Source organism: Pleurodeles waltl, chromosome 1_1 (genome assembly GCF_031143425.1).
Source record: "Pleurodeles waltl isolate 20211129_DDA chromosome 1_1, aPleWal1.hap1.20221129, whole genome shotgun sequence".
In the NCBI taxonomy this organism is placed as follows: Eukaryota; Metazoa; Chordata; class Amphibia; order Caudata; family Salamandridae; genus Pleurodeles; species Pleurodeles waltl.
In genome coordinates, this window is record NC_090436.1 from 968,054,193 (window position 1) to 968,078,121 (window position 23,929).

The following is a 23,929-nucleotide window of genomic DNA, read 5'->3' on the forward strand; positions in this document are numbered from 1 at the left end:
ACCAACAGATCCACGAATGGGAAATTCACCCCCAAATACTGAACACTTACTTCAGAATGTGGGGAACGCCACAAATAGATTTATTTGCAACAAAAGAAAACTCAAAATGCCAAAACTTCGCATCCAGGTACCCACAACATCAGTCTCAGGGCAATGCACTATGGATGAACTGGTCAGGGATATTTGCGTACGCTTTTCCCCCTCTCCCACTTCTTCCATATCTAGTAAACAAGTTGAGTCAAAACAAACTCATACTAATAGCACCAACATGGGCAAGGCAACCTTGGTACACAACACTACTAGACCTTTCAGTAGTACCTCATGTCAAACTGCCAAACAGACCAGATCTGTTAACACAACACAAACAACAGATCAGACATCCAAATCCAGCATCGCTGAATCTAGCAATTTGGCTCCTGAAATCCTAGAATTCGGGCACTTAGACCTCACACAGGAATGTATGGAGGTCATAAAACAAGCTAGAAAACCTACCACTAGACACTGCTATGCAAATAAGTGGAAAAGATTTGTTTATTACTGCCATAATAATCAAATTCAACCTTTACACGCATCTGCAAAAGAGATAGTAGGATACTTACTACATTTGCAAAAATCTAAACTAGCTTTCTCTTCCATTAAAATACATCTTACGGCAATTTCAGCTTACCTGCAAATTACGCACTCAACTTCATTATTTAGGATACCAGTCATAAAAGCGTTTATGGAAGGCCTAAAGAGAATTATACCACCAAGAACACCACCAGTTCCTTCATGGAACCTCAACATTGTCTTAACACGACTCATGGGTCCACCTTTTGAGCCCATGCACTCTTGTGAAATTCAATACTTAACGTGGAAAGTTGCATTTATAATTGCCATCACATCTCTAAGAAGAGTGAGTGAAATTCAAGCATTTACCATTCAAGAACCATTTATTCAAATACACAAAAATAAAGTTATTCTACGGACCAATCCTAAATTTTTACCAAAAGTAATCTCACCTTTCCACTTGAATCAAACGGTAGAATTGCCAGTGTTCTTCCCACAGCCAGATTCTGTAGCTGAAAGAGCACTACATACATTAGACATCAAAAGAGCACTAATGCACTACATTGACAGAACTAAACTAATTCGAAAAACAAAACAACTATTTATCGCCTTTCAAAAACCTCATACAGGAAATCCAATTTCAAAACAAGGCATTGCTAGATGGATAGTTAAGTGCATTCTAACCTGCTATCTTAAAGCTAAAATAGAACTGCCTATTACACCAAAGGCACACTCAACCAGAAAGAAAGGTGCTACTATGGCCTTTCTAGGAAATGTTCCAATGAACGAAATATGTAAGGCAGCAACATGGTCTACGCCTCATACATTTACCAAGCACTACTGTGTAGATGTGTTAGCTGCACAACAAGCAACAGTAGGTCAAGCTGTACTAAGAACATTATTTCAAACTACTTCAACTCCTACAGGCTGAACCACCGCTTTTGGGGAGATAACTGCTTACTAGTCTATGCACAGCATGTGTATCTGCAGCTACACATGCCATCGAACGGAAAATGTCACTTACCCAGTGTACATCTGTTCGTGGCATTAGTCGCTGCAGATTCACATGCGCCCACCCGCCTCCCCGGGAGCCTGTAGCCGTTTAGAAGTAGATCCTAAACATTTGTACATTTCTAAATAAATATATTACTTTAAACTTCATTATGTACATACGCATTCACTCCATTGCATGGGCACTATTACTAGCATACACCACTCCTACCTCACCCTCTGCGGGGAAAACAATCTAAGATGGAGTCGACGCCCATGCGCAATGAAGTAGAAATGGAAGGAGTCCCTCAGTCTCGTGACTCGAAAAGACTTCTTAGAAGAAAAACAACTTGTAACACTCCGAGCCCAACACCAGATGGTGGGATGTGCACAGCATGTGAATCTGCAGCGACTAATGCCACGAACAGATGTACACTGGGTAAGTGACATTTTCCATATTGTGTATATATGTACACACACATATATGTATATGTATATGTATATATATATATATATATATATATATATGTTCAATGGCATGTGTAGCTGCAGATACACATGCTGTGCATTATCCTGCCATCTAGTGTTGGGCTCGGAGTGTTACAAGTTGTTTTTCTTTGAAGAAGTCTTTTCGAGTCACGAGACCGAGGGACTCCTCCCTTTCGGCTCCATTGCGCATGGGCGTCGACTCCATCTTAGATTGTTTTCTTTCCGCCATCGGGTTCGGACGTGTTCCTCTACGCTCCGTATTTCGAATCGGGAAAGTTAGCTAAATATCGAAAATTCAATGGTTATTGTTTGCGCTCTGTACCGGTTTAGTGTTAGAATATCGACACCGATAGTAGAAGTGCTCCGGCGGCCCTTCGGGGCTTCCGCTCTTCAGCGGGGCCTGGTCGGCCCGACCGCTTCCATCGTCGAAACTAATGGACCGAACCCCCTTCCGCTTCTGTCCGGAGTGCCACGCGAAGTATCCTTCTACAGACCAACACTTGGTCAGTAATCTGTGTCTATCACCGGAACACAGGGAGGATACTTGCGAGGCCTGTCGGGCATTTCGATCTAAAAAGACCCTACGTGATCGAAGAGCCAGAAGACTGCAAATGGCATCGACACCAAGAGAAAAGATCGACGTCGAAGAGGAGGAAAGAATCTCCATCCAGGGAACGGACTCCGACGACTCCGAAAGTGAGTGACCGGGATCAACGCAGAAAACTGTGAGTAAAACTGCCCCGTCCAAGACTCACTCCAAGATCATAAAGGCCAAGGGGATGCCACCGCCAGCAGGCCATGGCTTAACCCATCGAAAACACGGTGACCAACCATCGGCACCGAAAAAGGCCACACAACTACCGAAGACATCCCAATCCGGTCGAGATTGAGGCTCCGAACGATCTCGGCACTGAGAGTTTGACACACCGAAGGTGAAAAAAGTTACCTCAGAACCGAAAAAGACTCTTTCGAAACCTTCGGTACCGAAAAAAGCAGCATCGGAGCCGAAATTAGGCTCTTACACGGAAGAGCAAGGACTTTCCAGCCAAATGCATGAACATAGATTTGAGCAGAAAATAAGTATGGGGGAACCAGACCATACCCAAAGGAGGCTGCATATCCAGAAAACGACTGGAAAAATTCAAACTCTTCCTCCACTTAAACTCAAAAGAAAGCTGCCATTTCAGGAGTCAGAAATGCAGCCAAAGGCTAAAGTGGCAAGAGACAAAACACCACCACCAAGGTTTTCGCCACAGCCTTCGCCACTACATTCACCACAGCTGTCCCCGGTAACAACACCCCCAATGCAGTCACCTACACATATGGGGATGACACAGGATGACCCGGATGCATGTGACTTATATGATGCACCGGTCTCCGACAACAGTCCAGCTTGTTACCCAGCAAGACCGTCACCTCCAGAGGACAGTACTGCATACATGCAGGTACTATCAAGGGCAGCTACATTCCACAATGTAGCAATGCATTCGGAGCCAATAGAGGACGATTTCCTATTTAACACATTGGCATCCACCCACAGTTCCTACCAAAGTCTGCCAATGCTCCCAGGCATGCTCAAGCACGCAAAGCAGGTCTTCCAAGAGCCAGTGAAAGGAAGGGCTATCCCGCCTAGAGTGGAGAAAAAATACAAACCTCCCCCTACGGACCCTGTGTTTATAACACAGCAACTGACACCAGATTCGGTGGTTGTGGGAGCAGCAAGGAAGAGGGCAAACTGTCAAACATCAGGAGACGCACCACCGCCTGACAGAGAGTAGGAAGTTCAATGCTGCGGGCAATCGAGTGGCAGCACAGGCAGCCAATCAATGGCGGATCGCCAACTTGCAAGCCAGAAACGTGCCCAACAGGTTTTTGAAGAAGGACAAACAATTTCCAACAACCAAATAAGGTCCGCATTGGACTCGGCAGACACAGCAGCACGGACAGTCAATACTGCGGTAACCATTCGCACACATGCATGGTTACGGAGCTCAGGATTTAAAACGGAAATCCAGCAAGCTGTGTTAAACATGCCTTTTAACCAGGAACAATTGTTTGGGCCGGAGGTGGACACGGCAATTGAGAAATTAAAGAAGGACACAGACACGGCCAAAGCAATAGGCGCGCTCTACTCCCCTCAAAGCAGAGGCACAATTAGAAAGCCACAATTTAGAGGGGGGTTTCGTACACAAACACCAGAGCCTTCCACCTCACAAACCAGACCCACCTATCAGGGACAGTACCAGAGAGGAGGGTTTCGAGGCTCATACAGGGGTGGACAATTCCCAAGAGCAAGGGGAAAATTCCAAAGCCCTAAAACAAGATAAACCAAACAGTGACTCCAATGTCACAAACCCCCAACACTTAACACCAGTGGGAGGGAAACTTACTGCATATTACAAAAACTGGACAAACATAACTACGGACGCATGGGTCCTAGCCATTATCCTACATGGTTATTGCATAGAATTCAGAAATTTCCCACCAGATGTGCCCCCAAGAGCACACAATATGTCCAAACAACACTTAGACCTGTTACAACTAGAAGTCCAAGCATTGTTACAAAAACAAGCAATAGAATTAGTACCCAACCATCAAAAAGGAACTGGTGTCTACTCACTATATTTCCTAATTCCAAAGAAAGACAAAACATTGAGACCCATATTTAACCTCAGAACGCTGAATCTCTACATAAAATCAGATCACTTCCACATGGTAACACTTCAAGACGTGATTCCCTTGCTAAAAAAACAGGACTACATGTCAACATTAGATCTCAAGGATGCTTATTTCCACATACCCATACATCCTTCGCACAGGAAATACTTAAGGTTTGTAATCCACGGCGTGCATTATCAATTCAAGGTGTTACCGTTCGGGATAACAACAGCCCCAAGGGTATTCACAAAATGCCTTGCAGTAGTAGCCGCTTATATAAGGAGACAGCACATGCACGTATTCCCATACTTAGACGATTGGTTAATAAAAACCATCACTCAGCAACAGTGTCTTCTTCACACGCAATATGTTATAGAAACTCTACACAAACTAGGGTTTTCTATAAATTACAAAAAATCACATCTACAACCATCCCTGATACAACAATACTTGGGAGCAACACTCAACACACAAAAAGTGATTGCCACTCCAAGTCCGCAAAGGGTACAAGCGTTCCAAAATATAGCATTAAACATGCAGCCAAACCAACACTACCAAGTGAGGTTTGTAATGAAACTCCTAGGCATGATGTCTTCATGCATAGCCATTGTCCCAAACGCAAGTTTACACATGCGGCCCTTACAACTGTGCCTAGCAAAACAATGGACACAAGCACAGGGTCAACTCCAAGATCTAGTGTTGGTAGACCGCCAGACACACTTCTCGCTTCAATGGTGGAACCCTATAAATTTAAACCAAGGGCGGCAATTCCAAGACCCAGTGCCTCAATACGTGATCACAACAGATGCTTCTATGATGGGGTGGGGAGCACACCTCAACCAGCACAGTATATAGGGACAATGGGACAATCAACAAAAACAACTGCACATAAATCATTTAGAACTGTTGGCAGTGTTTCTAGCATTGAAAGCATTTCAACCACTGATAGCCCACAAACACATTCTTGTCAAAACTGACAACATGACAACAATGTATTACCTCAACAAACGAGGGACACACTCGTCACAACTGTGTCTCTTAGCACAGAAAATTTGGCATTGGGCAATTCACAATCACATTCGCCTAATAGCACAATACATCCCAGGCATTCAAAACCAGTTAGCCGACAATCTCAGTCGAGATAACCAACAAACACACGAATGGGAAATTCATCCCCAGATCCTACAAGATTACTTTCTACGCTGGGGAACACCAAAAATAGACCTATTTGCAACAAAAGAAAACGCAAAATGCCAAAACTTTGCATACAGGTACCCACACCCTCAGTCCAAGGGCAATATGTTATGGATCAGTTGGTCAGGGATATTTGCTTACGCTTTTCCCCCTCTCCCACTCATTCCTTATTTGGTAAACAAACTGAGTCAAAACAGACTCAAACTAATACTCATAGCACCAACTTGGGCTCGCCAACTGTGGTACACAACACTGCTGGACCTATCAGTAGTACCTCACGTCAAATTGCCAAACAGGCCAGATCTGTTAACTCAACACAAACAACAGATCAGACACCCAAATCCAGCATCGCTCAATCTAGCAATCTGGCTCCTGAAGTCTTAGCATTTGGACATTTAGACCTTACACAAGAATGTATGGAGGTCATTAAACAAGCTAGAAAACCTACTACAAGACATTGTTATGCAAACAAATGGAAAAGATTTGTTTACTACTGTCCCAATAATCAAATTCAACCACTACATGCTTCCGCAAAGAACATTGTAAGTTACTTATAACACTTACAAAAGTCTAAAGTAGCATTCTCTTCTATTAAAATACATCTCACAGCCAAATCTGCCTATCTGCAGATTACACATTCAACATCGCTTTTTAGAATCCCAGTTATCAAAGCATTTATGGAGGGATTAAAGAGAATCACACCCCGAGAACATAACCAGTACTTTCGTGGAACCTTAATATTGTATTAACACAACTCATGAGACCACCATTTGAACCCATGCGCTCTTGTGAAATGCAATACTTAACTTGGAAGGTAGCCTCCCTAATAGCTATCACATCTCTTAGAAGAGTAAGTGAGATACAAGCATTCACTATACAAGAACCCTTTATACAAATACATAAACATAAAGTGGTTCTCCGTACAAATCCCAAATTCTTACCAAAGGTTATATCACCATTCCACCTAAACCAAACAGTGGAATTCCCAGTCTTCTTTCCACAACCAGACTCGGTAGCCGAAAGAGCCTTACATACATTAGACATAAAAAGAGAACTAATGTATTACATTGACATAACAAAACAGTTTCGCAAAACAAAACAATTGTTTGTAGCCTTCCAAAAACCTCATGCAGGAAATCCTGTATCCAAGCAAGGCATTGCCAGATGCATAGTGAAATGTATTCAAACTTGCTATATATTATCTTTATTAAAGCAAAAAGAGATCTACCTATTACACCAAGAGCGCATTCCACTAGGAAAAAATGGCGCCACAATGGCTTTTCTTGGAAATATACCTATGACAGAAATTTGTAAGGCAGCCACCTGGTCTACGCCTCATACATTCACAAAACATTACTGTGTAGATGTGTTAACAACACAACAAGCCACAGTAGGACAGGCTGTCTTACGAACATTATTTCAAACAACTTCAACTCCTACAGGCTAAGCCGCCGCTTTTGGGGAGATCACTGCTTATTAGTCTATGCACAGCATGTGTATCTGCAGCTACACATGCCATTGAACGGAAAATGTCACTTACCCAGTGTACATCTGTTCGTGGCATGAGACGCTGCAGATTCACATGCGCTCTCCCACCTCCCCGGGAGCCTGTAGCCGTTAGAAGTTGAATGAAAATTGTAAATTTGTAAATAAATACTATTTTAATACACATTATGTACATACATACTTACTCCATTGCATGGGCACTTTTAGTATATTCACAACTCCTACCTCAAACAATCTAAGATGGAGTCGACGCCCATGCGCTATGGAGCCGAAAGGGAGTAGTCCCTCGGTCTCGTGACTCGAAAAGACTTATTCGAAGAAAAACAACTTGTAACACTCCGAGCCCAACACTAGATGGCAGAATAATGCACAGCATGTGAATCTGCAGCGTCTCATGCCACGAACAGATGTACACTGGGTAAGTGACATTTTCCATAGATAGATAGATAGATAGATACACTTCCTTGTGTGTGCAGAGTGATAGCTCAGTGAAAATATCTAGTCCCTCATGGGTACTCAGTGGCGAGGATGGGGGTTCAATCCTGCCCATGGAGCAACAGTTGGCTGTTCTTTCCACCACACTATTAATGTGCCTATTTATTGTTTCCCCTGCCCTGCTCTTGTAGGTTTGGGGCATCATCCATTGTGTATGGGTTCCTGTCCCATTAGGGGTTTTGTTCCCTTCCTGGGATTCTTCCCCCTTCTGTGTGTCCTTGGTCATACTTTTGACCACTATATTCAGCCCTTTCATGTGTTGGATTTCAATCCTAGCATTTGCTTAATCCTTTCTATGTCCGCTGCAAGAAGGCAGTCCTATTTCTTCCTTCTGTCGGACATTTACTCCTTCCTAACCTCATATTGTTTTGGTGTTTGACTGCTGTCTACTGATATGGACAATCACATTTGGCCTTGCACACTTCTGCAGGCCTGGTGTCTGACTCCCGTTCTGGGGGTCAAAGTCAAATATGCCTTCAGAATATTTCATTATTGGATCCACATTTTGGATTGCTTTCTTATACACTGGCTGTCCCTCTGGGATTCTGCCTCTTTTTCCTTTGGTCCTTTCTTCAGCAACTTTTTTTCTGTGTACTGGATTGTCATTGCCGTTGTCTTACCCTTTCTATGGCTGGCATCTACTCACATGGCATTTGTGTGCCTCGTGTTCATCCTTTTCATGTACTGCAAGGTTTCTGTTTGTTTCTATCAGCAGGTGGTTCTACCAACCTCTTTTAACTTTGTCTGCTAGCATTTCTTTTCCTGCTTGGCGGGCTATTGTTTCTTTGGAGTGTACTCTTTCTCTCACCTCTTTTCTTTTTCTCCTGTGTTGTTGTTGTTGATCAACACTTTTTCTTTCTATGTTCCTCTATATATTATATATGTTGGCATGTACTATGTATCATTTCTGCTTCATACGTCTTTGTCTCTATTTTTGTCTCTGCATATGTGTCAACCTGGCCCTCTGCATATCTATAAACAACATATGTATGGACACATCCATGTCTCTATATCTATATCTGTGCGTATGGGTGTCTGGACACGTATCTTCCAGATCTCCTCATTTAACCATTGTATGTTATGCATATGGCAAACCTTTCAAGTCTCTTGTCGACTGGCTCTATGTGTCTCACCGTTCTGTTACACCCCTCTTCCCCTTTGGTGTCAATGGAGATGTACATTCTGTCTTTTGAGTTACTCTCCCTACCAGTGTTAGGCTTTCTGCTTCTTGCAGAGAAATAGACTAGCCACAGATTCCCTCCAGACCCACCCATCCACGGGGCTCTGCGACCCATTTTATATTATCTCAGTCTTGCTTTCTTGGCATTGTATTGCCATGCTTTTAATTATGGTAGTTGTACATCAAATTTATATCCACCTCTCTTGTTGATACACTGTTTCATTGCCAGTTTCTGTAGTGGCTTTGCGTTGTTGCGCAGATTCTAATCACAGAAGAAACTGACTTCAGCGCATCAGAGGAGGGATTATATGGACTGCGTCTACGTCGTATCCGGAGGATGACGTTGATACGGAGTCGCACAATGCCCTCTAGCGATGTGCAGAGGTACTGCTAAACATTTTTTCCGGATCCAGTCTGGCACCTGGGGAGAATTCGAAGGTAAGGAATCTGCGGCTAGTCTGTGTCTCTACCAGATACGGTGTTACCAAAAGTAAGTAACTTGTTCTTTATTGCCCTGGCAGGGTCCCTCTTGGTGGCTGCCAACTCTTCATGGTTGAAGTGTTGGCAGCCAATCAGAGCTCTGCATTTCCCTGCACAAGCTTGTCATTATTAGCAAAGTCATCACGGCCAGAGATACACAAATTTCGATTTCTTTGTTTTTTTCAAAAACTATTGAACAGATTTACACCAAATAAGTGAAAGCATAATCTGCGTACCAAAGCTAGCTTTCTGCCAAATTTGGTGTTATTCCATCTAGTGGTTCGGGCTGTAGTCATGTCTAAAGGTCCTATGGGAACTAACATGGGAAATGCAGCTTTTTTGACCCCCTTTTGTATATATCATTCTTTTATTGTTCATATTTTTTGGTAATGCATACAGATAACTGACAAATGCAACAAGCATGTCATACCATTATAATATATGATCAATATTCCAAGTCTAAGGTACTACATATAGAAGAATACAGAAAATTGTTTATTGTTGTCCTAAAAAGTAGTGTAATGCGTGATCAACATTAAGCCATTCTTTAACCGCTTTAATCTCCATTATCCTAAGAGCTACTTGTTGTCTCAATTTGATTTCACAGTTGCCACCCCTCTGGGAATATTGACCAATAGTATTATAAATAAATTACCCATTGCGAGTTGATCCAACTAACCTGTGTCTCTTGCCATTATTGAGTCTAATGTTCTGTTTGTAGTATTTGGATCTTCAAAGATGCTTTTGATTTGTACGCAGGTATACATATTCTGTGAGTCACATTCAAACATTTTTTAATTGGATTTACTTCAATCTTTTCAGGTACTGTACATTCCTTTTCAAATGGGCGCAACCGATACAGTCACAACCATCAGCATCACCATCACAGCGGACACGAGAGAGAAGAGGAAAGGGGCGATGTAAGTGAGAAAAATCTGTCAAAGTTTATTTTCTCTTTATTCATGAGATTGTTCACACTTGGTTACCTAAGCAGTATTGCCCGGCTTCATCTTTTTCACCATCCTCCACGATGGTTGACACCGTACCATGTTTGAGTTTCTCTCTCTCATAAAAATATTTGTGAGGTTTATGAGGTTGTGTGACATAAAAATACATATAAATATTAAAAATAGGAAATTGTTCTTTTATTTTTAATATTTGTATATATTCATGTCATACAACCTCATGAACCTTGCAAAATCTGCATATTTCCCTCCGGCAGAAACATAGTACTGGTACTGAATGTATGTATGTTGGTGGTGTATGGTTCTAGTCAGGGAAGTAACTTAGGGATCCTGGTCCTGACGAAAGCCTAGAAGCCCCTTTAGGGGCCAGCTAGAGGGCTGAAACACGTTGACCTTTTGGATGCAGGAGTAATCATCTACTTGGTGCATCCCACTTGGTTTTAATGATCTCATTGCCATCCCATTAAATGGGAAGTTCATTGGGTAGGCTTTTGAGATTTTTATTTCTTTCTGAATCATCTTTCGTCACTTCTGTGCAAAAGTACCCTCTAATTAATAAGAGAGTCCACCTGCCACTGGAGGGTTCTTTGATGGGAAAGAGATGACTAATCATGAGACACCCCAGCAAGCATTCCTCCCCCTGCACTCCACATAACTCATTATAGTTCTTCATATCCTTTGGAGCTCCTCCCCATTCTGAAGATAGCCAAACTCTTCTGTGCTTCCATGACCCCTTCAGACCCCAAACCATAACATCTCTGACTCGAAAAAAAACACAGCAGTGCCTCTCCCCGGCCAATTATCTGCATAATCCTGCATTATTAAAAGGGCAGGGTATATTCTTCTGCATGTACTAGTGGAGGGTGCTGATTAGGGATTGGTGTTTTGGGTCACGAGGTTTTTGTAGTTTTCTAGTCCAGTCTTCTGCATACTGTTGGTTCTGAAAGTGTGTTATTTTATTACCTGTTAATCCAGAAGTAAAGGAAGTACCCAGTAATCCTAATCGTCAGTCCTGTCAGAATCACCCATATATATACCATGCCAATTTCAGTTCAGTCTAAGCTACTAAGGAGACATTTTTAGTTACTACCATCTTCTGCCTTCCTTCAAAGTCCACTGCTGGTTTTGTTCGGTCAAACAGGAGTTCCATTGCCCAATGAAAATGGAAGGATCATGTTTCATTTGGTTTGGAATATGGTTTCCCAAGGATTGCAGTGTTTATAATTCTCTTTGCTCTTTTCTGCTGCACAGGGAGGCTTCTCGATGTTCATTCAACTCATGCCGATAGTTGTACTGATTCTCGTCTCTTTGTTGAGCCAGTTGATGGTATCCAACCCACCGTACAGCCTATATCCTAAGCAGTAAGTAAAATATTGTGTGTAATGCTGAGGGGATGTGGGTGGGCTATTGTGGAAACACATTTCTGTGAGGTGGAACTGATTGCTGCTGTTTCAAAGGTTTTCCTCGCTTGCAATCATTGAAGATTGTGTAGTTTAATCGGTAAACACTGTTCATGTAAGTCTTTACTTACTAGTGCTTCATGTAATGTGACCAAAATATAGATTTGTCTCTTAAGACATGCTTATCATGTTTTAAAAAAATCAACAGTGTAGAAGGACTGGAAGGCCAGAAGTTGGCATATGCTGAATCAGCAGAAAATAGAAGAAAGTAAGGCGCAACAGGAAGTTCTGATCACAGTAATGATTTTCTTTTAGGATATGGACCAGGAAAAGATAAAATAATGACTTCAGTAAAATGAAAAGTCAATAATCTTAACCTCATCAGCTTCCAGACTGTTTTACAAACTTAAGAGTGTGATGTTTAATAAGCTTACATTTAGGAAAAAGAGCACACTAGGTGGTACAAGGCTATGAATCCTACATGAAAGTTTGATATCTAAGTGAATATGGCTGAAGTGGTGAGAAATAAAGCAAATACTACTACATTGTGACAAGATCACTTGGCAGTAAAGAGTAAACGTGACTTAAAAAATTGATTCATCATCTTAGGAAAACAGGACACAAGCCGAATGTTAACACACGACTGGAAGGGATGTCTAAGTTGCAATTTGTGAAACATAATTTAATTGTTTGTTTTCGATTTTACACAAATACAAGCGTATGTGGAATTGCTTTGAGGATTTCTCCTTGCGTGTGTAGTACATGTGTGTAATTGGAGTGGGAACAATTTGCTGTTCCTTGGGCCCGTTGGCATGGAGGCAGGGGTTAGTGAGGAAGATAATCAGAAAACTTTAATTATATTTATGAGGCAAATAGTAAACTTGTTTTTATGTCAGACTCTCTTGGCAGTGAGAGTTTTCTGATGATTTAAATGTTGGCGTAATCAGAAATAAAAATAAATCACAGTGACAAAGCTGCATTCCAAATTTGGATCGAAATCCTCAATTACATCTACTTGAAATGACCACCCTAAAAAGGTATGGTTGGGTTTTCCCACTTATGTGAGGATGCAAACCTGATATTTCAGATTTGTTAGCTGTTAGCCATTTCTCTTCCTTCCACTGAACCGCATTAGACAAACACTCCAAAGTGCTAGTGAGACTCTGACATGTATTTATTTTGGGCATTGTAATGTGCAACTATTACCTAAGATGGCAAGGGAAACAATACAGCTAATACATTCTAAAGAAATGCTTTTGCCAAAAGCCAGGTTTTCAAGTGCTGTTGAAAAGTGAATAGGCTAAAAATACTTTTGACCTGAAGTTAATTTTAGGAAATGGGCCTCTTCCGAAGATTTCTGCTTGATTTTGCATGTGGCTTTAGTAACTGTCACAGATGAGCCGTACAGTGTGAGGAGGAGAGAGGTATTACTAAGCCAATTCTGAAGTAGCTTTAGTGTATTGATGTTACTGCTTCTACTTAAGCTGTTGATGAACTTTGTATGTCTTTTTTAGAAGATCTGGTGTTTGTGAGCCAGAGTGAGGGAGTTTATTTTGATAGGGTAGAGTGCAGTGGAGGGAAATTAAAAGTGAGTGGATAGACTGATGACGTTCTGCAACAGGATGGAGTCATTGTTATTGTTTAAGTGAATTTAAGTGAAGCAAAGAGAGGAGATCCATGTGTGATTGCACAGCAAAGAGGGATAACGCTGACTTCTATTTTTCTATTTTACACAGTGGTTCCGGGCACAATATTAAGAGACAAACGGAGAACCTGGGTGTTAATTATTATGTGAACAAAGACTTTCAAACTGAATACAGTGGAGTGCCATTGCAAAAACTGGAAAAGAACGTTGAAGAGGACTATGTGACCAACATCAGAAACAACTGCTGGAAAGAAAGACAACAAAGTAATTAATCATGACTGTTTGTTTTTGTTAAGCATAGCTGTGGTACTCAAAGAATAACACAAAATAATTCAGGCAAAAAGTGAGTTGTAATGACCGTTTACATTTATTTTGGCAAAGAAGAAATATTAAAATCTTTAAGAATATATTATTATATATTTCTCTCGTAGGGGTTTTCCATGTATAGTCATAAGCATGGAATTGTTCCATCGACCTGCGGGATTCCAGAGCACTTTCTCCAATATAACTTAAGTGTCCTGAAGTAAGTGTTAGCCTTACTTCAGGAAGGCCTGCAAAGTCTCTTAAGAATGTCAATATGCAGCCTGAAGGAAAGGCTACAGTGTCTGAAATTCTTCATCTTGTTTGCTTTAAAAAGGACAAACAGCTAAGGCACATGCATTCAAATGCATGACTGTGTTGAAAGTTTAGCAGAAAAAATCCTTCACAAACCTTTTTGCAATACAAAGTAAGGATGAAGGAGTACATGGCAGTGCAGTCCATAGGCTGCCCTTATACATAATGAAAAAGGAGACTATGTCTTTAAGAGCAGCTAGTCCTCCGGTATCCCTAGAGAGGCAGTTACCTCAGTTCATTTTTCTGGCTCCTACTGACAGGACTGTGGCGCAATTGTAAGTTTTGTTCCTTCAACAATTGAGTTACAATCTCAGTGACAGCTGTTTTACTCTATGTCTTTAGACTTTCTTTCTTGATTTGTGTCTTTTTCTGACAGAAATTAGGGCATTTTCCCAGAGAAAAATGCCTTCTCTGTCTGACAAATGCACACAATGTGGCAGCAAAAAGGCAATACAGACTCTCATAATGTCTGTACCATCTTCCTGCCATCTTCACACCTTCCTGCCTCTTGTGATATGTGCAAGTCATTTTCCAGGTGTACCCTGCATGACAGGGAGAAGATTTGCCTTCAAGGGAGAGCAGGGAGATGATGCCAGCAAGAAGCTAGTGGGACCTCTGAGCGAGGGAAGGTTGGTCTTCCACCAGGGCTCTTCCCTCAGTCTCCAGTGGACGTGAAAGGTCTCAGAGGCGTTTTTCTGGAAGAAAACGCTTTCGGTCCTGGTCGACTTCGAGGATATTGATGTCGAAAGGAGGTATGGTGCCGACATGTTCACCGTCGAAGACTGGCTTGACGTCGAACAAACGTTGCCGCTCAACGTCAAGATGCCGCATTACGTCAAGGACTCCAGCTACTCGACACACGACGTCGAGGACTCGCCATCTAGGCGAAGGAAGTGCTGATTTCCCAGGTTGAAGTTGAGGTCTAGACGTCAGAGAGCGAGAGATCGTTGTTGAAGAGTACCTCGATGTCGAGGAGGCAGAAAACTGCAAAACAGAGAAGGATCTATTCCTCATCGGAGTTGCAGCGTTCCAGAGAGGTTTCTCCTTCGCTGGTGCTCCTCCCTTTGTCGTGTTCTCCGCCTCCCCCACCACCTTTCCTCCGCTGGCTGCAACACCTCCTCCTCAGCCTCCACCTCAAGGTCTGCCTCCGCTGCTGCCGGCTTCTCCGGTTCTCCAGGCACCTGTACCACCACCTCTTCTGGTGCCACAAGTACCTAGCACAGCTCCAGCTCCCAGACCGTGCTCAAGGTTGCGCCACCATTCACGCCATGGCCATCACACATCTGGCCATTCATCAAGGTTAAGACACTCCCATCACAGATCGTGACAAAGATCAAGATCTCGTTCTTATCAACGCTACCACAGAGATTCCTCATCGTCCACCAGAGGCCATTCACCCCCACTATCGGACTCGCCTCTACTTCATACCTCACCAGTGGACGTTATCAACACCTTTCAGGAAGTTCTAGTTTGAGATGCAGCAAAACTAAAAATGTCTATGGCTGTTGCACCTCCAACCACTTCAGTCATATTTGAAACACTCCAACAGCTTACAGCCTCCAGACCTTTACTACCTCTATTGCCGGGTCTTTTGGAACCTGCCATGAAGTCTTCCTTACGCCGGCCACGACTAAGTCTGCAGCTTCCAGGCTACTAAAAAAGTATTGTCCTTCGGAACAAGACCCTTTGTTTCTGAGGTCTGATCCTCCACCTGATTTGGGCTGCCCACAAATCTCATGCCACATCTCCGTCTGCTACCTCTCCACCTGACAAAGAGAGTAGAAAGGTGGATTTGGTAGGCCGCAACGTCTGTAGTTCGGTGGCAACATCCATAAAGGCAGCAAATGCAACAGCCCTCTTGGGCAGATACGATAGGGCCCTGTGGGACTCCCTACCCCATTTTGCGGACCATCATCCAAGGGATCAAAAGGAGGATTTTGGGGATATTGTCCAAGAAGGTGCCATGGCCTCTAACCAGATAATCAGTGCAGTGGCAGACTCATTCTTGCTGTCAGCACATGCATACTGTCATAGAGTAACCTTAAGGAGGCATGCCTGGCTGCTTGTAATGTCCCTGAAACCAGAAGCTCAGCAATGCATTCAGAACTTGCCATTTTCAGGATCCACGCTGTTGGGCTCTCATGCCGACGATGAAATGGCAAGGATGAAGGCTGAAGTAGACACACTGAAGGCGGTAGGCCTTGAAAAATCTAAAGAACAATGAAGATCTTTCCATCCTTTCTAGCGACGCTATTCTTCACAGAGGGTTCAAACCCCTCAGTGGCTGCCTAGTAGATCTCAGCAGCATTTCCAACCTTCCTACCAGCCTCAGTGGAAACAACAAGGAGGATGGGCGGCACACCAGCTTAATCAGGGTACTCGACAATACCTAGCCTCAAAACCCTGAAAACATCCTTCCCCTGCGTCTGTTAACCACTCCGGTGGGGGAAATCGTCACCAATTATCTGGAAAAGTGGCAATAAATTACACCAAACGCTTAGGTCTAAAATATTGTGCAGAATTGGTATCATCTCAGATTTTCCACCCCACCACTGAGTATTCTGCCAAGGTCAACCACTTCTCATCTCGACCTCCTAAAGGCCGGAAGTCTCCATCTTGCTGGAAAAGAAAGCAGTAGTTCCTGTTCCCCCAACCAGTGGGTAAAAGGCATTTACTCACTGTACCTCCTCATCCCGAAAAAGGACAAAAAAGAGTTTACACCTAAAGGTTGCCAACAAATGGATCAGAAAGGAAAAAGTTCAGGATGCTGGCCTTACACCGAATATATCCCCAGATTCACCAAGGGGCCTGGCTTTGCTCAGTCGACCTACACTATGCCTACTTTCATATCCCCATCGCGAAAAAGCATTGGAAGTTCCTGAGATTTGTCGTGGGGCAACAACACTGGGTATACAATGTTCTACCATTTGGTCTCAAGTCTGCAAACAGAACTTTCTCCAAGTGCATGGCTGTGGTGGCAGCACATTTTCGGAGGCTAATCAAGGCATCCACCTTTCCAGAAGCCCAGCTGCACTTGGAAATGCGATCTCTTATATCGCCTAGGGCTGCATGTCAACTTCCTCAGGTCCATGACAACACCAGTCCGGAAGCTGCACTACTTAGGAGCTACCATAGACACGCTGTGGGGAAAGGTGTGTCCTTCGGAAGAACGGCGCTCATCTATTCTCCAGAAGTGCTGTGCACTGAATCGCCTGACCGTATGCACAGTCTCCTTACTTCTAGGCTCCATGCCCTCCTGCATCTTTGACACCCAACGCCCGCATCCACGTGCGGCCTCTCCAGGAGTGCCTCGAGAACCAATGGAATCAACTGTTGTGAAACTGAGAAGACAAGGTTATTCTGTCCACCCATGCAATCGGATCCCTTAGTTGGTGGTGCTGTCTAACTCATCTCCTACAAGGGTTGCCATTTTGTCCACAGGCTCCACCGCAGACCATCGTGACGGATACCTCTCTCCTTGGATGGGGAGCTCATATGGATCACCTACAAGGGCTCTGGTCACTGAGGGAGACGTGATATCACATCAGTGTCCTTTTGCTCTGTGCAGTGCACCTAGCTCTCAAGGCGTTTCTGTCATTGTTCAACACGGACACCCTGCTTGTCCAGATGGACAATACAACCACCATGTACTACCTGAACAAGCAGGGGGGAACCAAATCTAGGCTCCTTGTCAGGAATTTGAAGTTAGTATCAACTCACCTTCCAGACGTTCAGAATGTCCGAGCAGATGCCCTCAGCAGGGTTCTAGACGAGAACCACAAGTGGGTACTGAACAGAGACGTCGTTCAAGATATCTTCCGTTTGTGGGGCGCACCGCTTCACCACAGCGGACAACACTAAACACTGTGGCTTTGCTGCCAGGTTTTACCATCCAGAATCATTGGGGAGTGCTCTGTGGATAGACTGGTCCAACAAATATCTGTACACCTTTCCACCAATTTCCCTGATCCCAGCAGTCCTAATTAAGCCAGAATGATCCTCATTGCACCAGAGTGACCAAGACAAAGGTGGTTCCCGGACCTCCTTCACCAGTCGCTCCAACCACATCTCAGGCTCCCATCCAGGCCAGACCTCCTGACGAAATTCGGAGGACAGATGAGACACCCCAACCTCTCCTCTTTGAGTTTGGCAGCATGGCTCCTGAGTTAGTACAGTATGGACACATATTTCTCCCACATGACTTTATGGAGATTCTAAAAGAGGCAAAACGGCCATCCACCCGAGCTGCATATGCTTTCAAATGGAAGAGATTTTGCATCTGGTGTTCCTCCAAGGAGTTGGACCCTACATCCTGCCAAGAGGGTGTCATTCTACCATATTTGTTACACCTAGGAAAATCTGGTCTGAAATTCTCTTCCATTAAAGTCCATCTGTCAGCTCTGACTGCATAGAGAAAAGGTCCTTCACAAACCTCTTTCTTTAGGATGCCAGTCAAAAGATTTCCTAGAGGGGTTAAAGAAGGTTTTTCCTCCAGAAGGGCACCTTTCTCCACCATGGGAACTTAATGTGGTCCTTTCACGCCTCGTGCAAAATCCATTTGAGCCCAAACACAAGTCATCCCTCCAAAACCTCACATGGAAAACGGCTTTTCTTGTGGCAATTACATTAACATGCAGTATTAGCGATATTCAGACTCTCTGTGCTTACGAACCTTACACAGTATGACACTCCTCTAAAGTAGTATTGCAAACACATCCTAAACTCCTGGCTATGGTTCTCTCTGATTTTCATGTCAACCAGTTGAGTTCCTTGCCACTTCCTTTCAAAACCATTCTACTCCAGCTGAGAGGGCTCTCCACTCTAGACGTAAGGAGGGTTTTAAAATTCTACTTGGATAAAAACCAAATCTATTCGAAAATCTCCACAATTGTTTGTTAATTCTGGGCTGGTTCGCACCTGTCCGGCCGCCTCCAAACAATCATTCTCTAGGTGGATTGTCTCCTGTATTCAGTTTTTCTACCAACTAGCTAACAAAACCTTTGCTGGTAGACCAAGAGCACATTCTACCAGAGGCAAGTCTGCCACAGCTGCCTTGATGAGGAATATTCCCCTTGTAGATATCTGCAGAACTGCGACCTAGATCTCTGTCCACACATTTACTAAACATTACTGTCTTGACTCTGATGCCAGGATAGATGCTCAAGTAGGACAGGCTTCTCTCAGGAACTTCTTTGCTTGATAGTACATTTCATTATGGTTCTGTCTACTCCCCTGCTGTTTATGGGATGGGCTCATATTCTATTCAACGCTTATGACCATACATGAACATCCCCTACAAGAGAAGAAATAATTTCTTACCTGTAACTCCATTTCTCTCGTAGGGGTATTTCCATGATAGTCATGAGCAACCCTCCCTCCTTCCCGGTAAAGTAGACAAAATAATATCTCGGGTATAACATTACTCTCCGCTAGGACTGCCTCCAAAAAGAACTGAGGTGACTGCCTCTCTCTAGGCATGATGGGATACTGGAGGGCTAGCTTTTCTTAGACAGTCTCCTTTTTCTTCATTTTATAATGGCAGCCTATGGGCTACACTGCCTTGCACTCCTTCATCCTTATTTTGCCTTACAAAAAGGTTTGCAAAGGATTTTTTCTGCTAAACCTTCAACTCATTCATGCATTTGAATGCATGTGACTTAGCTATTTGTCCTTTTTAAAGCAAACAAGATGAAGAATTTCGGACACTGTAGCCTTTCCTTTAGGCTGCATATTGACATTCTTAAGTGACTTTGCAGGCCTTCTTGAAGTAAGGCCAAAATGGACACTTAATAAGTTATATTGGAAAAAATGTTCCAGGGTCCCCGCAGGCGGGCGGAACTATTCACTGCTTATGACTACCATGGAAATACCCCTATGAGAGAACTGGAGTTACAGGTAGGAAACTATTCCTTATTTATTTATTTATTCATGTATTTATTTATATATATATATATATAGATCATCCAAAGGAAGGAGTTGTGGTAAAAATGTGTGTGTGTGTGTGTGTGTGTGTGTGTGTGTGTGTGTGTGTATATATATATATATATATATATATATATATATATATTAAATTCATTAATCTTTACAGAACTGTTAAAGCTTTGTCAGCTGTTGGACAGTAATCTTCAAGTTATGTCAAAAGGTTTCAACATAAACTACTGGCAATCAATCCTGTGCAGGCTTAAGCTTCACATGTTGTCAGTCCTTGGCCTGCTATAGGACCCTCTTGCCAAATCCTCATATATCTACTGGAACATGAGAAAAGCCATGCAAACTAAGAAAAGTCACTGATACAAATGTTTAATAATAAAACAAAAAGGGCTACAGTCCTTTATTTTCATCACCCATCATGTTCAACATCTGTGGAACCTTTCTGAATCTTGCTTAGTGACAACATGGGGATCTGTCAATATGCCATTGACGCTTAACTTTTCTTTAAAATCTCCTTCACCACTAAAATTCAGGGACTCAAGACCTGCCCCTTGCTCATCCAAAACTGAATGTGATACGTAACTTAAGCTCAACCCGATGAAATCCTTGTGGGCCAAACTCACCTCACAGCTACTGATTTATGCCTGTTTTTCCGGACTTGAATCTTGATGGTTTCTCCCAAAAGTTGACAGACAACGCAAAATCACTTGGACTCATCCTATACACAGACCTTGCATTCAAGGAACACATAGCCAGCTGTCCCTCCTGCAGAATGTGAAACACATCTTCCCAGAAGCCAACAATAGAACAAAGGTTAAAGTCTTCCTTTCCCTTCGGAAAGTAAGCAACCCCGTCTGTATGACCTACAATGTAATTAGAAACAACATCCTGACAATACCTTGCCAAGAATCTGGCAGACCGCACCACACCACGATCCAGGGCATTTCCAGAATGGAGACAGAAAAATGCAAGAAGTTAAAAACACAGAAGAAAGAGCTTCTCCATCTTTGCACCCAGGATCGCAGGCAGTCTCTCAATTGACATTGAAACTTCTCTTGCGCTATCTCCTGTTTATTTCTTCTGTAAGGGACTTTTTTTGGGCATTTGCCTGTTTCACCTCAACAGTGTGGGTGCTTGTTCAGTCCCTCCTACCCACCAGCTCCCTCTATAAGCATAAACCAACATCAGAGGGGCTCTCTTCCTCTTGTTATTTTCCGTCTGTGTGGCAATAAAAGTCCAGTCAGTGATTTACAAAGCTCTGAGCTGTAACTCGAGCAAACACGAGACTATTGCATTCCAAATGTTTGTTATAGTTTAATTACCACGCCTAACTCGTCAACCGAACATTTTACAAAACAACTCTATGCCGCTGAGCCCCGGTGTCACGAACTATGAGTTATCAGAGCCCTGGGGGCGTCCACTGCCCTTCCCTAAGTTTCGGGGTCTCCCTGGAGTCCCCGGCCGGCAGCATCACCGCCTCCTACGCACAGCCGCTGCAGCCGGACGTCACATGACCCGGCTTCCGCAAAGCAGCTCTTTCCCACCGAGGAGCTGCGTGACAGCCGCGACACCGAGCTGGTTTTATTTCGGCACGGGGCACTGTAGAGTTGCATTTTCCCCTGTGCGAATTTTAATTAATTTCAATCTGACCATCAATGCAAAGTAGGGCGAAAATATGTGACATGAGTGCAGGAGCATTTTAATTTTTTTTTTTTTTTTACTGCCAAAGTATGTTAAATAGGCAGAAAAGATGCTGAAAAAACAATGACGCTTCTTAGACCACAGATAAAAAATGGGAAAATCCTGACGTCACTGTCTTACTCCCACGTTGGCTCCCCCACAGCACCCTGATGTTTCTTAGGCTGCTTGGTGTATACTTGCCCCGAACAAGTGCTCGCAGGGGACCTTAGAGGACCGCAGACCCTGGAAGGATGAAGAGCTGGGCTGGTCGATCCCTATAAAAACTCGCTGTAAGGACGCCCTCTGCTCTGTCCAGCCTGCTATGGAAATGATGAAGAGTAGCTCGTCAAAACACAAATGTCCGAAAAAATCTCTATTAGAAATTTCGACGTTCTGCTGTTTTGAAGCATCCCTTAATTTGAATATTTTAGAAACTGTACCCTTCATATAAAGGGATTTTAAGAATGTTCCAAGCATGTCAAGTCATATGTCTCAGTCTGCGTTTTTGTGTTTCTAAAAGAGCAAATAGTCCATTTGATATCACAATCTTCACATACATTTACTGAAACACCATAGGTACAGGGTGGGAAATGTAATATTTATAAAATATTCCACAGTTTGTATGGCGTACGAAGAAAACCTGATCTTCTCATTATGTTTTCGCTACCCTAAAAAAAGAATATATAGAAAATTATGCACTTTCCGAACGGCTGCCCCCAAAACATCTAAAGTAAGTACATGGTGCAGGGAGCTTAGACAATGTATTTTCATACACTTGCCATTCTTTTATATTGCACATCTTTACATTTATCTGCTGCAGATTCCAAGAAAATCTCACAATCTGCCCTCAGCCGGCCACACTTAGATGGGTTTTACTGGTGCTGTCAGAGAACTCTTGTAAAAGTGACTTCGATATTACAAGTTTCAGGAAGCAGACAAGCTATTGGCTAAGGCGTCGAACCGCCCTAGTGAATAGTCAATAATCCACTTTAAACATACACTTCGAAATACAGTGATGTTGTCTCCGAACATCAGCTTCTCAGCTCTTGGAAAAAAACAGCAAAAACAAGCTTTTTAATTTGAAAACATGAACTAAATTTCTCAAATAAAAACGTGTGGCATCCATTAAAAAAACCACTGTTTATTCTGATGTACGAGATTCTCATTTTTTTGTAAGTACAAGTTTAGGGTTCAAACAACATGTTGACAGCCAAGGATAGATTATGCTTCAGTGCTCCTTTTTTACAAACCAGTGCCATGGTGGACCACAATATCGCACTGCCATTATGAACGCCGATATGATACAAGATAAAAAGAACCATCAGGGCACCAGTACCCACCAAGAATTTCATCCTGCTACTTGTATTGTGTGGGCATGCGCATCACACCGATGGGCAAGCTCACCTTTGTGCAGTGCTTAATTTGTAAATAAAAACATGCCGGTGCCCAAAGCCCTCCTCTTAAACATGTGGCTGCTGCAATTAAATGTGAGCACGGAACACTGAGGCCGCGTAATCTTGAAGCCATCTCGGGCCTCTTTAATTCATTTACAGTCACTCCCTGCCCCTTCATCTCGCTCTTGCAGCTTTGTGACGCTTTTTCGTTTTTCTCTTCCTCCGTCTTTCCCATGTTTCTTTTGCTCGCAGTAAATGCTTGAGGTAGAAAAAGAAGCGCCGTCCGTCAAAAATAAGTGCCAGTGCCCGGCACCGGAAACAACAAGCACAAATTAAGCACTGCCTTTGTGGGTACTGGGTCGGGGAGGGAAGGGCATTTTTTAATTTATTTATTAAGTGTTTAGTGTTGGAAATCAAATGCTACTAGTGGGCTGCTGCACTACTTGTTCTACCCACTAAAGTAGCGCTATAAAAGCATGCCTCCAAGGCAGCTCGTGCAACGTGGATATACTGCTTTTGTGGGCAGGTGCTGTTCAGCATGACCGGCTCTTTCTGTCTAGCTCATCTCTGGGTCCCCCACGCTAGGATGAGGGGACCCCAAAATAATAATATAAATAATGGCAATATTTTCATTTTTTGCTGCAGGTAGAGGAAGAAGGCAATGGAAGTGCTGTAGTTATATGCAGAGCCACTGGAATTATGTGGCAGAGAGAACCAAATTATGCTGCAGGGTTGACCAATTTATGTGGCAAGAAAAG

At 43.1% G+C, this 23,929-nt stretch overlaps 1 protein-coding gene across 1 annotated transcript in view; it reads left to right on the forward strand.

Moving 5' to 3' along the window:
• The window catches only part of DNAJB14 (DnaJ heat shock protein family (Hsp40) member B14), a 183,314-nt gene that overhangs the window by 129,039 nt on the left and 30,346 nt on the right, over positions 1–23,929 (forward strand). Inside the window, exons 5-7 of the mRNA XM_069230231.1 lie at positions 10,364–10,461; positions 11,758–11,867; positions 13,643–13,815. Of these exons, the coding sequence (XP_069086332.1) occupies positions 10,364–10,461; positions 11,758–11,867; positions 13,643–13,815 (381 nt within the window). The remainder of the gene's footprint in view (positions 1–10,363; positions 10,462–11,757; positions 11,868–13,642; positions 13,816–23,929) is intronic.